The 16,518-nt window shown below is 40.5% G+C and overlaps 2 protein-coding genes across 5 annotated transcripts in view; both read left to right on the plus strand.

Moving 5' to 3' along the window:
- The first annotated feature begins 1,524 nt into the window (after nt 1-1,524).
- The window catches only part of LOC113018989 (uncharacterized), a 33,691-nt gene continuing 18,697 nt past the window's right edge, over nt 1,525-16,518 (plus strand). The window contains exon 1 of one of the 2 annotated variants that reach the window (XM_026162458.1): nt 1,525-1,595. The gene's annotated coding sequence lies outside the window, so the exon portion shown is untranslated. Of the gene's footprint in view, nt 1,596-14,510; nt 14,554-16,518 lie in introns of those variants that run through there. The other variant, XM_026162459.1, reaches the window with a different exon arrangement.
- Nucleotides 7,437-16,518, plus strand: part of LOC113018988 (myelin-oligodendrocyte glycoprotein-like) — a 28,203-nt gene continuing 19,121 nt past the window's right edge. Inside the window, exons 1-5 of one of the 3 annotated variants that reach the window (XM_026162455.1) lie at nt 7,437-7,627; nt 10,056-10,433; nt 10,548-10,625; nt 10,716-10,816; nt 10,907-11,842. In XM_026162455.1, the coding sequence (XP_026018240.1) occupies nt 7,531-7,627; nt 10,056-10,433; nt 10,548-10,625; nt 10,716-10,816; nt 10,907-10,954 (702 nt within the window). In that variant the 5' untranslated portion in view covers nt 7,437-7,530 and the 3' untranslated portion in view covers nt 10,955-11,842. Of the gene's footprint in view, nt 7,628-10,055; nt 10,434-10,547; nt 10,626-10,712; nt 10,817-10,906; nt 11,843-16,518 lie in introns of those variants that run through there. The other 2 variants (XM_026162454.1, XM_026162453.1) reach the window with 2 other exon arrangements.

Here is a 16,518-nt window from a genome sequence, read left to right on the forward strand (position 1 = left end):
CTTTTTCTGTTCAGTTCAGCGACCGTATCTTCACACATATGACGTGTGATAGTCAAATGTTATTGGAAACTATGATTGCGATGTGTGCATTAAATTTTCATATTTAAGGAAGACATTGCAGTTAAACTATTCTCAGCAATGCTGCAAACTCTGACACGATACCAAGCAAATGCAGTATTATAGATACATTTAACTTCCAATAGCACCTTATGTACTAAAAGATCATTTATTAGTACAATGATGATAAAAATGGAAGGATAAACAGGCCAGTGTCACACTAACTAAACATAACTAAATGGATAAAACACATGGTCCAAGGTCAGAGCCAGCTACACCATGAGTCACACTTTACATGTAGATCTGTCCTCTAAGACCAGGGGTCGGCAACCTGCGGCTCTTTAGTCCTTATACTGCGGCTCCGCGTGGTTTGGGAAAATAAATTAGAAGTATTTAGCTGAAGTGTATTTTATTTATGTTAGTTCTTTTTTAACTTGTAGTTCTAAATTGGAAGATTATTGTAATATTGAAATATAAAAATCTAATTATATTCTATTATTTTTTCATTGCTCAAGATAAGTGTTACACTGGCGGAAGCCGGTATACCCGCCGAAACGCCGTGTATTTATCGAGACTTTCAACCCCAGGTAGGCCAATTATGGATCTTCGGATCCACATTATGTCAGCAGCTATTCTCCACTGTGAACTATGTTAAAAACAAACACCGCTCACGCCTCACAGATGACAGCTTACAGTCCTGCGTAAAGATGGAAGCCACGATTTGCAGACGCTGTGCGCAGAGGTTCAGGAGCAGAAGTCCCATTGTAAACATGTCACTGCAGATCCGACAATGTTTGCATGAACACGCTTTTCAGCATCTCTTTATTGACCACTTTTCACACACGGTTCAAAGCTCAATGCTTGAATGTGATTGGTTGACTTCTAAGCTTTCTGGGATTTAGTGTCATCAGGTTTGTTCTGCACACTACCAAGGAAAGCTTAGTGTTAGGTTTTATTTTCAAATAATTCAAAAATAAGTATTTAAAATACATAAATTCCTAAATGTCTTTTCCAAGAGACAAATTCTTTCCAAGTTCAGCTTTGTATCATCTTTCATGTCTCATGGATCAATGCCTTTTAAACTTGAGCAACACCTCAACCTGAAGGATTTAATCGTGTTTCAGAAATGCAAAACTTTTTAAAAACACAAGTGATGCACAAATCCATTACAGTCATTCGGTAACAACAACAACACTTTTAATAATAAATAAAGCTGAGAACACAGCACTTTGATTCTGAGTTAAAAGTCAATGAATAAAAAGAGTTTAACAGGTGTTTTGGAAACAGCCAATGAGATCCTCAGTGTGTTGTTGTTGTTTTAAACAACAGTTTCTGATTAAAGTAGAAAATGAGAACAGTCCGGAGTCAAAGCTGAACATTTCTGCCTCTTTTATTTTCCCTTCAGTACTTGAATATTATAATGTGGAGAAATAAGTGTATGCAGTGGCACGTGCTTGGAGTATTGTCACATGACCAGAGCTGCTTACTTTCTGGTCTTCGAGAAAGTGGATGTCCACGGCGAAGCTGCCAAAGAAAAGGTCAGTGAAGGACGTTAAAATACACGGAGGGCAAATATTTTTGCTACACGTGATTTTTATGGTGTCTGCAGTGATGTTATACTCACCTGTGATTACTCGAAGTTGTGTTTGCAGCAGAGTTTAGTGTTAACGGCCACAGTAGCTCGTTCGTTTCTCTGTATTGTTGTAGTGGGGACATCGTGTGTTTGAGTCACGGCACAGAAACACAGAGGGACAGCTCTGATTTTTATTTTTAATGTATTTAAATGATTTTATTGAGCAGAGCTTCCTTTGCTCTCTGCACACAATACTGACATGTGACACGCTGCGGGTGGAGGAGGTGAGTGGGTGAAACCATGACCCTGCAGATTTTAGTCAGAGACGCTAAAATCCTTCAGACACGGAGCGAGCAGCTCAGCCTCGTTTCACCTGAAGCAGAATCAGGATGTGATCAAACTTTCTGTCTCTCTTTTGTTATCAGTGCGAAAAATTACAACAATATGTTTGTTTGAGTCTCGAAGAAAAGCGAGACGATCCCTAAAAGTTTATTTTGTTCATCTGAATGTTTTCAGTGGGAGAAACATTTCGTCACTGATCCACGTGACTTCTTCAGTCTCAGCTGACTGCAGGTTTCTTGTAAACACCTTATAAGGTTGAGGGCACCTCATCCGTGGGGATGGTGTTTGCTCTGTGTTGTAGTGTCTTCAAGACACCCAGTTTATGCTCCAGAGGATGATGGTTTTAAATATGAGATTTGATTGTCACCCAGGTGTCGTCCACATACCTGAACCAATGACTTGGTGGTGATCCAGGGTAGGATAGCAGAGCCCTCTGAGATAACAGCAGGGTTAGAGAGTCAGTGTCTGTGCCAATAACAATCCAAATAAAGTCATTTATGAGACTGAGACTGTCTTCCTGTGATAGTGAGAGTGAAAGTATGAAAGCATGCAAACACCGCCCTGAAACTCCCGTCACATCACCAGGTAACTCCTATTTATAAACAAAGATGATGTCATCAAGGAAATAAGGAAATGACTGAGTGAGTTTACAGTGTTTATGCTGTGAGAGCTCAGTGTCGCCAGATGGGCTACTCACTCGCCCTATTGCTCTCGCTCTCTGTTTGTCACGTGTACACTAATTGCAGCGTGGCGCCTGCACTGCCTCGCAGGTTTCCTCCCGTTCATTCCTCCCTTGCTCCTGCAAGCAGCATTGCGAGCGGATATATCATCAGGATAAACCGGGTGGTCTTGGTCGGGCTACGCCACAGCCACAGGTAGGCTGCACGTTTGTCCTGCGATTCTTTCTTTTTTGGGACATTTGAGTTGTATAGTGACACATTTGTGGCCCCAGCGTGGCCGCCTTATTCCTTTTTGACTCCAGCTGTCGTGGAGAGAGGTAGTTGCTGTATTTAAGCAGATTCAGTGTAGCGACTTCAGTCCTGAGGTAAGCATCCTGACTGCTAACCAGAGAAGGTTAAGTGCTAAATGCGTTTTTCAGGCTCTGTCTGCTGCTATAAACCTCTCCTCAGCAGTTTGTGTTCCAGCCTAATTGAACTATAGAAACTTCTGTAGCAGCCGCTGGTTTTGGACCCTGCTGTCTTCTCCCAGTTGGTTTTATTTTTATTGGTCTCATTTTCTTTCACTTTGCCTTGTTTTATTTAGTTTATTTGTGGACTGTTGTTTATATTTGTGCCCACGCGGCCGGGCGAGAGTGATCCCCTTCCCGTGTGTGGTGCTGGTTCTTTGTTACCTCTGTACCGACCCAGCTGATTTACTCCGGGAGCTATAGAGGATTCCTCTTTATGTGAGGGGCCACGATCAGTATTTTAACCACTGTAACCAGTATAGATCACTCTTCACACAAGTGGTGTTTGACTTTTTGACTTTAAGCTCGTGTTTGTGTCGACCAGCAACACTCATCATAAAAGTGTTACCAGTGTTTGTTTACATGGCTCTCCCTCTGAGGGAATCCCTCTGATGACATCAGACATGAGAGATGTTTATGAAAGCGTGTGAGAGGTCATGTGGAATGACTGACACAGCCAGGGACAGGTCAGGCGATAGGTCATGAGTGTATGACCAGTTTCAGACTGAACTGCTTCTCTCTCTCTCTCTCTGCAGTTTTTATTTTTCTTTAGTATTTTCTAATACTTTCACTTCAGCTTGGAACATTTCATTTGTTCAACATCAGCTTGATTTAAGCTGCTAAATCTAAAACAACTGTGGGTCAGTAATAACTAATCCATCAGTGTTTGCACCTAAACCTCTCACTGCTTGGCTGCAGCAGGAGAGGCGTCCTTCAACCTGACGAAACAAGATGACCTCTCACCTTTATCATTAACACACTGAGGCTGTATCAGTCCCACTCCCAGTGACAATTTCACAGTTATCACCTGACCTAAATAATTTTATGATCAACTTATTCATTGCTAACATGTTTAGGAGCCATTCATGATTAAAATATGTGTTACAGTGTAGTTATAGTTAGTTGTATTATTGTTCTGTTTCCTCACAGTTTCCAGCTGTGTTCACTTTATCTGCAAACATTTCATGTGTTCACACAACAGCTGGATTCAAAGATGTAAATCCAGAAAACTGTTCCAGTAATAAAGTAAACACACTGCTGAAAATAAGTGAACAGGATTCTTTTGACACTTAAGGTTTAAAAAGAAAAAATATGAAGGTAGCGAGGAAAAAATCGACCGGAAGAGAGCACAGATCTAAGAGCAGAGGAACGAGCTCTGTCGTTGTTCATTCAGCGTTTACTTTGTTTGGTAAACAAGGAAGGAGTTCCCTCTTCATTCCTTTTGGTGACGAAAAGGAATGAACCACAAATAACAGAGTTATAAATAACTCATAATGTGTCAGAAACTACGTCACAATAGAGTGTCTCCCAGCGCAACACAGTTTTTCATGACTCCTGAACTCTCCAGTAATAAACCTGCTGTGTTATATTTAGACTCAGATAACATTTAAAGGCTCCACTTAAATGGCACAAAATGTGTGAATCTGAATCTTCTCTGCTGAGCTTTAAAAGACAAACTGTGAGTATCTGAGTGAGTTTTTATGTTCTTAATGTTCTCATCTGTGTAAATCCACATAAGTGTGTTTCAGTAAAAAGTCATAAAGAATCATAAAACTGCTGCTGGAAACAAAGCAAATAATGAATCTGGGTCACAGATCTCGACCAGGTGTTGGTTGGTGGATGTTGCACCCAACAACCAACACCCATCATAAAAGTGTTTCCTGTGTTTGTTTACATGGTTCTCCCTGCGTGGTGAAGCAGGAGGGAATCCCTCTGATGACATCAGATGTTATGTAAAAGATGTTTATAAAAGCGTGTGAGAGGTCGTGTGGAATGACTGACACTCCCAGTGACAGATCCACTGAGAGTTATCGCCTGACCTGAGATCATGAGTTCATGACCAGTTTCAGACTGAACTGTTTTTCTGGGTCGATGCTTTACAATAAAGTGCCTGACAACTGTTGTTGTAAAATACACACACACACACACACACACACACACACGCACACACACACACACACACACGAAGTTGGTGGTTTGATCCTTGGCTCCTCAAATCTGCATGCCATCAGTTTCTTGGCAGTGTACAGTTAAGGTTCTTCTAGGTTCAGAGGTCACTCAGCAGAGTGACTCTGCTGAGTGACTGCCTCTTTGAAGACGTCCTTATTAGGTTCATCAGTTATTCTAAACTGGATGTGAGGAAACTAAAGTGCTTGAAGTGCTCAGATTAAAGTGCAGCATGGAGATAAAAATCTGACTTGTGGTTAGAAACACTTTGAGTGGCAGTAAGACTGAAATCAGAGCAGAGATCATGTGATCCACCTGAGCTGCCATTTTTGTTTTGTGTTCTTTTTTTTCCTTTAAAACATGAACCAGAGTATCAGGAGATTCATAAAAACATAACATCTATAAATATTCATACTTCATAATCTGACTGCTGATCTCAGTAAGTGAGCAGTTGGCCTGAGCTCAGATTGTCACATGTGATCAAAGAGGAGCCAAAACTGCACTTTTTTTAATGACAGAATTTCTTAAAGTGATCTAAAAATGTAACATTATTCAACATTAAATACTGAAGGGACCTTCAGATCAGTCTGACCTTGAAGAAGAGGTCAGAGGTCAAATGAGACATAATATTTTAAATCATTTTACAGAGCGTTCATACTGTACATGTCATACTTGTAAGAGTCACAGTTTCATCAGAAGTTATGAGGCTTTTTGTCAAACTTCCACCAATAAACCAACAACATCCACCGCTTCCTCCTGTAAATCACGTCTGTTGGTTTTAAATCAGAGAAGTTCCTGTTAGAAAAAGCTGCTGAACTAATGAGAGATGAAGCACGTTTACCTATTTTATACAAACTGATGTCACGTGTTGTCTTAAGCGGGATTTACAGTCCAGCTGACGCAGCGCTGTCAGCTCTGCTCCAGGGAAAAGTTAATAAAACAAAGTTTTCTCTGAATAAGTTTTTTTTATTTCCAGAGCAAATTTTCTTATTTCAACTTAGTTTTTATTGCTTAAAAACGTTTAATTTTTCTTGGTTTCAGTCTAGTTGTATTTCTTTTAATTATTATCATTTAGTGTTGCATAGAGCGCAAATGTCAGAGACAAGATTTAGGTAAACCAGTGCATGTGTTACAGTAAAAACCCACTGAGGTTTATTTCACTCTAATAGTCTTGGATTGTCCAGGCCGCCTGCGGTGAGATTAGTTCCCAGTAGAGACAGTGGCCAAAAGTAGTGGTTGCTACATGCAGTCTGTGGGAAACACGTGTGCTGTAAGAAGAAGTGAGAGTAAAACTCAAACTTTGCTGCCATTAATACATCATCTGCTTCCAGTGAAGCACAGACTGTAAACAGCTGCAGAAACAGGATGTTCGTGTTGTTGGAGCTTCTGTGGAGCTAATCAATGTTGTTATTGAGAATTCATCCATTTAATTAATGTCAGAGAAACTCAAACTACGAGTCCTGATTTTATTTTAGATATATTAAACATAATGGTAGCACTTATATATTAAAGCCACACTATTAAGCATAAATAAGGTATTTAAAACGTGGTTAATTCGTCATTTATATATTATTACTCCTCTTTGGTATGTTATTAATAAATACATATATTATTATGACTCTGATTATGGTTGTTATTAGCAGTGATGTAATACATGGTGTATACAAATAAAATATCTGTATTGACTATAAGGAGCAGTGCAGTGCTGCCAGCACCAGTTTAACCAGCAGAGCTTCCATTGTTCTCTGCACTGACATGTCTGAGCATTTATACTGGCAGGTGGAGGATGTTACATCATCACAACATTGTAAACAGTGTTGAATCTTTGCTGCAGCTTTGATCTCACAGAGAAATGATCAAACTCACCTTCTGTATCTAACAGATTATTAGATTGATTAAATAGTCATATATCCAAGTTAGTCTCTGGATGCTGTGCTACATACTGCTGAGTCATTAATGACACAGCACGTTTTTGTTTTTCTATTATGAAAGTTCAGAGTCGCTTACTTCACCTGACAGGTCGGCTTGTTTTTATTTGTTATCAGTGAGACACATTATAATGTCTGAGGCTTCAAACTGAACAGAAAGTGAGACGGAGCGGACTAGTTACAAACTGAGACTCGGAGTTTCTATAGAAATGATCCAAATACAGTAATTTTTGTGATGCGTTAAAGCGCGACCGGCACGCAAACGTCACAGTGAGATTTCCGTTAACGTCGTCAGGTCATGGGACTTCATGACACTCCAGGGCTCAGTTAACCCCACCCAGATTGCAGTAGGCGGAGACTGTTACGTATATAAAAAGGGTGATCCTCACGGCTCATTCATTCAGAGCGAAGCAGGGAGGGACTGATCAGACTACAGATTTCCAAAAAAAAAAAAAAAACTCGCTTCAGTCAGAAAACGGAACTTTTAATCATCGATCATGTCTCTGAACAACTTCTACTTTAAGGACTCTAACTTTTTCTCACTCCGGACTTTTCTCCTGTGCTCGGCTTTGTCCGTCTGGACTCCTGTACAAGGTAAGCCGACGTGTCCAGCTTCTAGCTGCGTGTTAGTGCAGATTACAGTGAATTTTAATGAAAAACTGGCGGATGTGAATAAGCTGAAATGACTGTTATCAGCTGTGCTGTGTTGTCCGTCACTAACAGTGTGACAGCTGTCAGTGAGTTACTTTAAAACCGGAAGAAGCTTAAAACGAGAAGATTGTCAGGCAGGTTCTGACTGTGTGAGGTTTGTTTATAACGGACACGATGGCGGTGATTCACCGAGCAGTCTGTGAGCATGTCAGGTTTATGAGAGCCGTGTGTTTGTCAGAGGAGAGAAAGAGCAGAGTTACAAAACACAACGTCCGGTGAGCCGAAACTAAAACCCTGTTTATTGATCCGGAGTGATGCAGATTCAGTCCGCACATGCTGCTGCTGACTACATGTGTTTCCACAAGCTAATGTGTTTTCTATAAAAACACATTAGCTTGACAATCATGACCCCATCAGGAATTACATCTGACTGCCGACGTGGCTCGTTCGTCCAATCAGGTGTCTGTGCGTGTTTTGTAGTTTACTCTGGATTTGTAGTTTAAAATTTTTTAATAAATGAAATTAGTTGGTTATTAAATCTGAACTCGCAGCGAGGTTAAACAGTCAGTCTTAACAAGTAAATAATTAGAAGGGAAACATGAATCAGTGAAAACAGCAGACTGTGTGATGGTTGACTTAAATCAGCTTGATACAGTAAAACTTACTGAGGATGAGTCACACGAACTATTATTATGAATAAATACTTGTGTTGTTTCTTAGAACTTGGATGAGCATCAGGCTGATCAATCAGTTTGTGTTGTTAAACTTTAATAAACACGTTATTGCTTGATAAAGTTTTATTATAGTGAAATAAAATGTTCACTTTAAACAGTTTTATTCATTATCAAGAAAAGCATAAAACATAACAAAGCAGAAAGAAAAGAAAAAAACCCCAAAGGGAATATATTAAAGTCATTACATACCTGTACAAATTCACATATGGGGTAAAGAGGAGAGAGAGAAAAAACAACATTTTCACTCAATTAGCCACAGATTTAGAAAGAGAAAAAGATAAACTCCAAGAATGAATTGTCCTTTACGCTTACTTCCCATTTAACTGAGAACATCTTAATCACAACCACCCCCCCCCCCCCTCAACAGTTGGGACAAATCATTTGGCAAATAAGAAAGCAAAGGGGACCAAACATTGAGAAAGAGACCCTCATTTCCTCCTAAAATAGCAGCAGTTCTTTCGTGAGGAATAACTTTAAATAATTCTCTGTACCACAAAGTCACAGAGGGAGGTTTATCCTTAACCCAATTAATGAGAATACATTTCCTAGCTACCAGCAATAGTTTGTCACATAATTTGCGCTGCAAGTGATTCAATGTTACTTCTTTTGAGGATAGGCCAAGAAGAAAATACCCGGGGTCCCTTTGAATCAGATTGTTAAAAATATTACTTAGTTCTTGAGATATGAAGCTCAAAAATCTTTTGATTAATTTACATTCCCAAAAGTAATGAAAAAAAGTGCCAGTTTCTTTTTGACATTTACTACAAAGATGGGAAATATGAGGTGCAATCTTATGCAAGACATTAGGAGCTATATAAAGGCGATGTATGATTTTTGTATTGGGTTTCTCGCAAGCGGTTGCAAGTAAAAGTGGAACTACTCATGTTAATGGCTCCTTTCCACTCCTCTTCGTTATATTGATTATTAAGATCTCTCTCCCATTTATGAATAGCGCTCAATCTGTTGCTACTGAGAGTATATAGGAGAGAATTAAAGGCTGAGATAAAATGAGTTCTGTCTTTTCGCTTAATAAGAAATGTCTCAATAACATCATATTTAACTATTTCTGAAGACTGTGGAATTCTAGAATGAACGAAGTTACGAACCTGGAGAAAGCCAAAAAAGTGGTCTCTGGGAATATTAAAATATGACTGCAATTGCTCAAAGTTCATCAGTGTGATGTTTTGATACAAATCGCCAATTACCCTTAATCCCTTTTTGTGCCACTTATCGAACATACTGCGAGACATTCCTGGAACAAAATCTTTGCTTCTCAGTAAAGGAGTCAAGAATGAAGTGCAATCTTCTCTACCCAACCTTTTACACATTTCCCCCCAGACCCTTATTGTATTATAAATGATTGGGTTATTCTTAATCCCCATTTGTAATATTGTTTTTGAAATAAAATGTTAGAAATTCAGGACCACAGACGGTACACACGAGGGTCAGTTAGCCTGTAACAGAACAACAAACAGCACATGTCTGAAATTTTGTTGCGTATATTAAGAAAGACTTACATAACAGCACAGAGGCCAGTGGGGCTGTTCATGATCTCCAGGTCTTTGGTGTGTAACTCGACAGGGGTCTGTGGATGTTCTGTAGGAGTTCAGGAGGTTTAATTTTCTGTCTGTTTCCAGGTGAGGTTCTGGTGATTGGCTCAAATCTTCCAATCATTGCTTCTCCTGGTGATGATGTCATCCTGCCGTGTCACCTGGAGCCCATGTTCGATGTCCAGGGTCTGACGGTGGAGTGGTCCAAACCCGACCTGAAGCCCGACCCGTCGGACCGGCTGAGCCGAGTGGAGTACGTTCACCTGTACAGGGACAGGAAGGAGGTCCCCGACATGAAGATGGCCTCGTACTTCAGGAGGACGGAGCTGTTCATGGACGACATGAAACGCGGGAACATTTCACTGAAGATCCTGAACGTGTCGGAGGAAGACAACGGCAGATACAGATGTTTCATCCCCAAGCTGCAGAGCAGAGTGAAAGCTGCTGTTGTTGAACTTGTAGTCGGTGAGAAGATTTGTTGTGGCGATGTTTGTGGTTCCAAACTCAAAGTTGTTTTTGTCCCCAATACAAACTTTCAGCCTAATTTTAATAACAGATTTTGACTGTTTTGTCTTTTAGATTCAAACTTTGCTAAAACCTCAACGACAGAGACGCCACTGCAAACTCCAGATCCTCAGGACACGACTCCAACAAATGGTGAGAACACAGTCCAACTCTTCTCTGCATCATCCCTGTTTGGGGTTTTATGTATTTGTGGTGACCTTCTTGTCTTTTCTACATCAGCAGGTCGATCCAGCGTCGCTGTGGTTCTTCTCATCGCTTTTATATCGGCTGTAGCTGTTGCTGGTCTTATTGTATATTTTTGCTGCCATCATCAGAATCGAACTGTAAGTAAGAAAGAAACAAAGAAACAAACACAAACATGTTGTTGCTTCTTGTGTCGTCAGACTGACTCATTATTCTCCTTCTTTCAACAGAAGCATCCAGAGGATGATGAGACAGAAACAGAACCACTACCAGTCTAGCTGCCTTGCTCAAAGGAGTGTCGGTGTTAATGGAGCTGAGAGCAGCAGAGATTTATCTGTGCTGGATCTTCAGTCAGATTGGGGCCTCGTCCGGTTTATTTATCGAGCTCATTTTCACATAAAGAAAGTGACGTACAAGAAAACCCAGAGTGGAAGATCAGAGGATGTAAACAGGAAATATTTCTTACAGACGTCTTCAGTCAGAGTTGCTGCTGTCAGACTCTGGAGGATCTGCTTGGAAACATCAAGCAGTGAAACTGATGGATTTCCTCCTTCAGTACAAAACTGTGAAGTTCAGCCTGGAGAAGAAACACTCCTCTGCCTCACTGTCAGCATGTTTAATCTAAGTTATTTAGTCTTTACCTCACTGGTTAAGGTGCACTTAAATCTTTTAGTGAGACCTCAAAGTGTCTCTGATGGACAAATTAAAATGAAAATTAAAACTGTTTTGGAAAATCACCAGTAGAGTTTGAAGTACCAGGAACAGGATTCATGGAGCTCACATTAAGCACTCGTGTTTTATGCAAACCTTGTTTGTTAGTTGTCTGTTAACTTTAATGTCTCAGAGAAACGGAACTATAAGCTGAACACTTTAAGTAACTGCTGCACTTTATAAACAGAAAAAAAGCTGATTTATACTCTAGATTTTTAAAGCTACAACTAATTTATTACATTTACTGTGAAACTTCCTGCTGGTTGGGATTCGATGTTCAGACTGTAACCTTATAGTCTGATTTGTGACCGTCCTCAGTTTACAGGTGTGAAATGTTTAAACACAAATGTGTTTATTGCTGCTTTTGCTGCCTTTAAGTCAAAGTGAGTGTTTGTGTGATGAAACAAGCTTAAACTTCATCACGAGAATAAAAACATTTAAATACTGACCTGAAAGAGTTTCTTGGATTCTTGGATTTTCAAGCCTCTTCTTGACATTTTGTTACAATTTGTGTGTTTTCTTGTTTTTATGACTAATACCTCGTCCTATTAATTAATTTAATTGTTTTATATAAGTTATTTATTTATTGTCGTCATGTGTCGTTTCCTGTTTGCATTTGATGATGTTTTCAAACAGTTGAACCAAATGAACTGTTTAAAACGTGACTGTTTTGTGTCATAGAAATTAAAATGACCCACTGAGTTTACTGTTGTTGTTCCATGTTCTTGAATAACGTCAGTATTCTGTGAACATGATGACGAAATCAAATAAATGAGCAACAGTTCGTCATCACCGTGTCTGCTGTCTGTTTCTTCTTCAGCTCTTCATCACACTCACTCTCATTTCACTGATTTGTTTAACAGCACTGCTGAAAACTCATTTGGTGTCTGTTGGTGACTGATCATGTGACTGATCATGTGACTGTCTATGTTCTTAACACATTAATCTTCAATGTGAGGCTTTAATTTGAACTATGAAGCACTTTGTAACTCTGGGTTCTCTATAAATCAAGTTATAATTATTCATAAAGGCCATTCAAAGCTCTTCTTCAGATGTTGGCACATATCTGAAAAGTATAAAAAACTTAGAGGCAGAAGAAATGATCTGTCAACAGTGACGTTCACAAGGCCATTAACAGTGATCCCACTTTGCAAGACTGATAGACAATGTGCTGTATGTTGTAATCATAAAGAGAAGCAGTGTGTTGATGTCGTGTTAAAGTGTGTTCATTTGTGACTGAGCTGATGAGAGTCACGTTTTACTGAAGTAGAGCTGATAACTGGGTGAGAAATGTAACGTGTGGGATGAAGTGATCTTAATCTTCAAACTTTGCTTTAATCCTGTTTGTGGAAGTTCACAGAGATTGTAAACACTTTGAATAAAACAAACGTGTGAATATTCATGAAAGATCACAAACAACACATGACCTACATGTATGTTTCAGCGAGTACATTTTATTTCTATGATAATTAAGTTAATTATTAGCTTCAGACCTGCAGGTCTTATTATGGCACATTCACTGTCATATCATGTGCTCACAAAAGCAGAGACCTGTGTTTGTATATCGCTTTACTTGGTCCCTAAGGACCCCAAAGCACTTTACACATTCAGTCATTCACACATTCACACACTGATGATGGCAACATTGTAGCCACAGCCACCCTCGGGCGCACTGACAGAGGCGAGGCTGCCGGACACTGGCGCCACCGGGCCCTCTGGAGTAGGCAATGGGTGAAGTGTCTTGCCCAAGGACACAAAGACCGAGACTGAGAGGCGAGGCTCGAACCGGCAACCTTCCGATTACAAGATGACCTGCCAACTCTTGAGTCACGATCGCCCACGTGGGGGCACATTAGGTCAGCCTGAGTGATCTGGGACAGTCACATTCAGTCATGTGATAGCATCACATTTTGGGAATGAGGGGGATTCCCTCCCCTCTGGTCTACATGCCCCTTTCTCCACTCATTTGGTTTCAACCCAGGTGGGAAGACCCCCACATTCCCCACTTTTGATTTTTAGCAGGAGCAGAAGTAAAACCAGGTGATAGAAAACACAGAAAAGTGTTAGTTGTGTGTCTGTGGTTTTCATGTTGGGCTTTTTAAAAAAAGTATTTGGCATTTCTGTTCTTGGTTCTTTGCTCCTGGTGAACTTTTCTGTTCCCCTTCTCTTATTAATGATGGGCAACGTGAGGCTCAAAACCGTCTCGCAGTGGCACTATTGACAAATTTGGGCCTTGTAATCGGAAGGTTGCCGGTTCGAGCCCCAGCTTGGACAGTCTCGGTCGTTGTGTCCTTGGGCAAGACACTTCACCCGTTGCCTACTGGTGGTGGTCAGAGGGCCCGGTGGCGCCAGTGTCCGGCAGCCTCGCCTCTGTCAGTGCGCCCCAGGGTGGCTGTGGCTACAATGTAGCTTGCCATCACCAGTATGTGAATGTGTGTGTGAATGGGTGGATGACTGGTTGTGTAAAGCGCTTTGGGGTCCTTAGGGACTAGTAAGGCGCTATATAAAATACAGGCCAGGCCATCTTGATAATGCTGTTCTGTGACACAGTGAAGCTCTGCAAACTCCAAACAACACAACTTATTATACTACACTATCAATAAAAACACAAGTGGTACACAAATCCCTCAAAAACCGCACAGTCATTCGATAACAACAACAACAATATTAATAACAAACAAATAAATAAAGCTAAAGAAAAAAAAGAGTTTTAACAGGTGTTTTAGAAATAGCCAATGAGGGCCCGACCTAACCCGCGCAGAGAGATCCTCAGTGTGTTGTTGTGGTTTTAAACGACATTTTCGGTTTAAAGTAGAAAAAGAGAGCAGACCGGAGTCAAAGCCGAACATTTCTGCCTCTTTTACTTTCCCTCTTGAAACCAGGGGCGCTCTCTCTCTCACTCTGTCTCTCGGCTATACGACAGTAGTCATCAATATTTATGTCTTTACACTTTGTGTTTAACTCATTTAAACCCACACAAGTAACAGTAAACAATAGTTTTATGTATGAAATTTTAAAATGTTCCTGAGTGATTTTTAAAGCATTTTTCAGTAAATACTTTAATATTATAATACGGGGAGATTTATGTGTCACATGACCAGAGCTGTTTACTTCCTGGTTGCTCTTTGAGAAAATGGATCTCCGCGTCAAAGCGTCCAAAGAAAAGGTCAGTAAATTACGTTAAAATACACGGATTGCAAATAGTTTTGTTACACGTGACCTTAATGTGTCTGCAGTAATGTTATGGTCATCTGCGATTACTCGAGCGTGTGTTTGCAGCTTGTTCCGACGGTCGCAGAAGTTCGGTCGTTACTCTGTGTTGTTGTAGTGGGGACATCGTGTGTTTGATTCACGGCACAGAAACACAGAGGAACGAGCCCTGGTTTTTATTGTAAATGTATAAAAATCATTTTAATGAGCAGAGCTTTTTCTCTGCACACAATACTGACATGTGACACGCTGCGGGTGGAGGAGGTGAGTGGGTGAAACCATGACCCTGCAGATTTTAACCAGAGTTGCTTTTCTATTTGAAAGATTAATCATGTTATATTTCTGAGTGAATCGTGATGTTTATCAGCTGCTGTTCTTGAAACACAGCTCTGATCGGTCCGAGCCTGAAACAGAATCAGGATATGACGAAACTTTCTTTCTCTCTTTTGTTATTCAAGTCAAACGTTACAACAAAACGTGTCTGTTTGAGTCTTGAACGTTGAATAGAAAAGTGAGTCGATCCCTAAACGTTGATTTTGTTCATCTGAACGTTTTCAGTGTGAGAAACATTTCGTCACTCATCCACGTGATTTCTTCGTTCCCAGCTGACTGCAGGTTTCTTGTAAACGCTTTATAATGTTGGGGAAACCTGGCACATCAGCTTTTAAATGTCCCCCATTACTGGTGGAAATTTCACAGTCTAAGAAGGCCAACCTGCCTTCATATCCTCCCTGGTGTATGTGATGTGTTCGTCCAGCTAGTTGCTGTGATCCGTGAATTGTGGTACGTCCTGAGATTTGATTGTCACCCAGGTGTCGTCCACATACCTGAACCAATGACTTGGTGGTGATCCAGGGTAGCACAGCCCTCTGAGATAACAGCAGGGTTAGAGAGTCAGTGTCTGTGCCAATAACAATCCAAATAAAGTCATTGATGGGACTGAGACTGTCTTCCTGTGATAGTGAGAGTGAAAGTATGAAAGTATGCAAACGCTGCCCTGAAACTTCCGTTACATCACCAGGTCACTCCTATTTATAAACAAAGATGATGTCATCAAGGAAATAAGGAAAGCCTGCGATCAAAGAGAGAACTGTGAGTATCTGAGTGAGTTTTTATGTTCTTACCTCTGAAAGTACGAGGTTTCACTTCCTGTGTGACGGTAATGTCAGTGTACGAGACAGCAGGGTTCACTTTATCTGCAATACAGAACAGTTCACGTGTTACACAACAGCTGGACCTATCTGTGTAAATTCACATAAGTGTGTTTCAGTAATAAGTCAGAAGGAATCATGAAAGTGCTGCTGGAAGTAAAGCAAACAATGAATCTGGGTCACAGATCTCGAAAACCAACACCCATCATAAAAGTGTTATCTGTGTTTGTTTACATGGTTCTCCCAGCAGAAGAAACAACTGACACTCCCAGTGACAGATCCACTGAGAGCTATCGCCTGACCTGAGATCATGAGTTCATGACCAGTTCCAGACTGAACTGTTTTTCTGGGTCGTTGCTTTACAGCAAAGTGCGAGGTTTCACTTCCTGTGTGGCGGTAACGGGACATTACCGCCACACAGGAAGTGAAACAGTTCAGTCTGGAACTGGTCATGAAGTCATGATCTCAGGTCAGGTAATGGTCCCCACCCAGTCATAAAACCTAAACATCCACATTCTTTCTATCTCTCAGTGAGTCTAAGTTACAACCTCGGCTCCCTGTTTTTCTGCTCCTGCCTAATGTGAGGGAGACGCTTCTACAATCAGAAAAGCAAGGCCATGATTCCCTGCAAACAGTATTCTCTTTATAAATCAGCAGTATGATGTAATAATGTAATAATAATAATAATAATGTACAAATCAGGTGAATAAATCTAACAATCTTCACCTTCTTCTAAATCAGGAGTATAATGCAACTTAAACTACATAATG

The sequence above is a fragment of the Astatotilapia calliptera genome, chromosome 3 (genome assembly GCF_900246225.1).
Source record: "Astatotilapia calliptera chromosome 3, fAstCal1.2, whole genome shotgun sequence".
Classification (NCBI taxonomy): Eukaryota; Metazoa; Chordata; class Actinopteri; order Cichliformes; family Cichlidae; genus Astatotilapia; species Astatotilapia calliptera.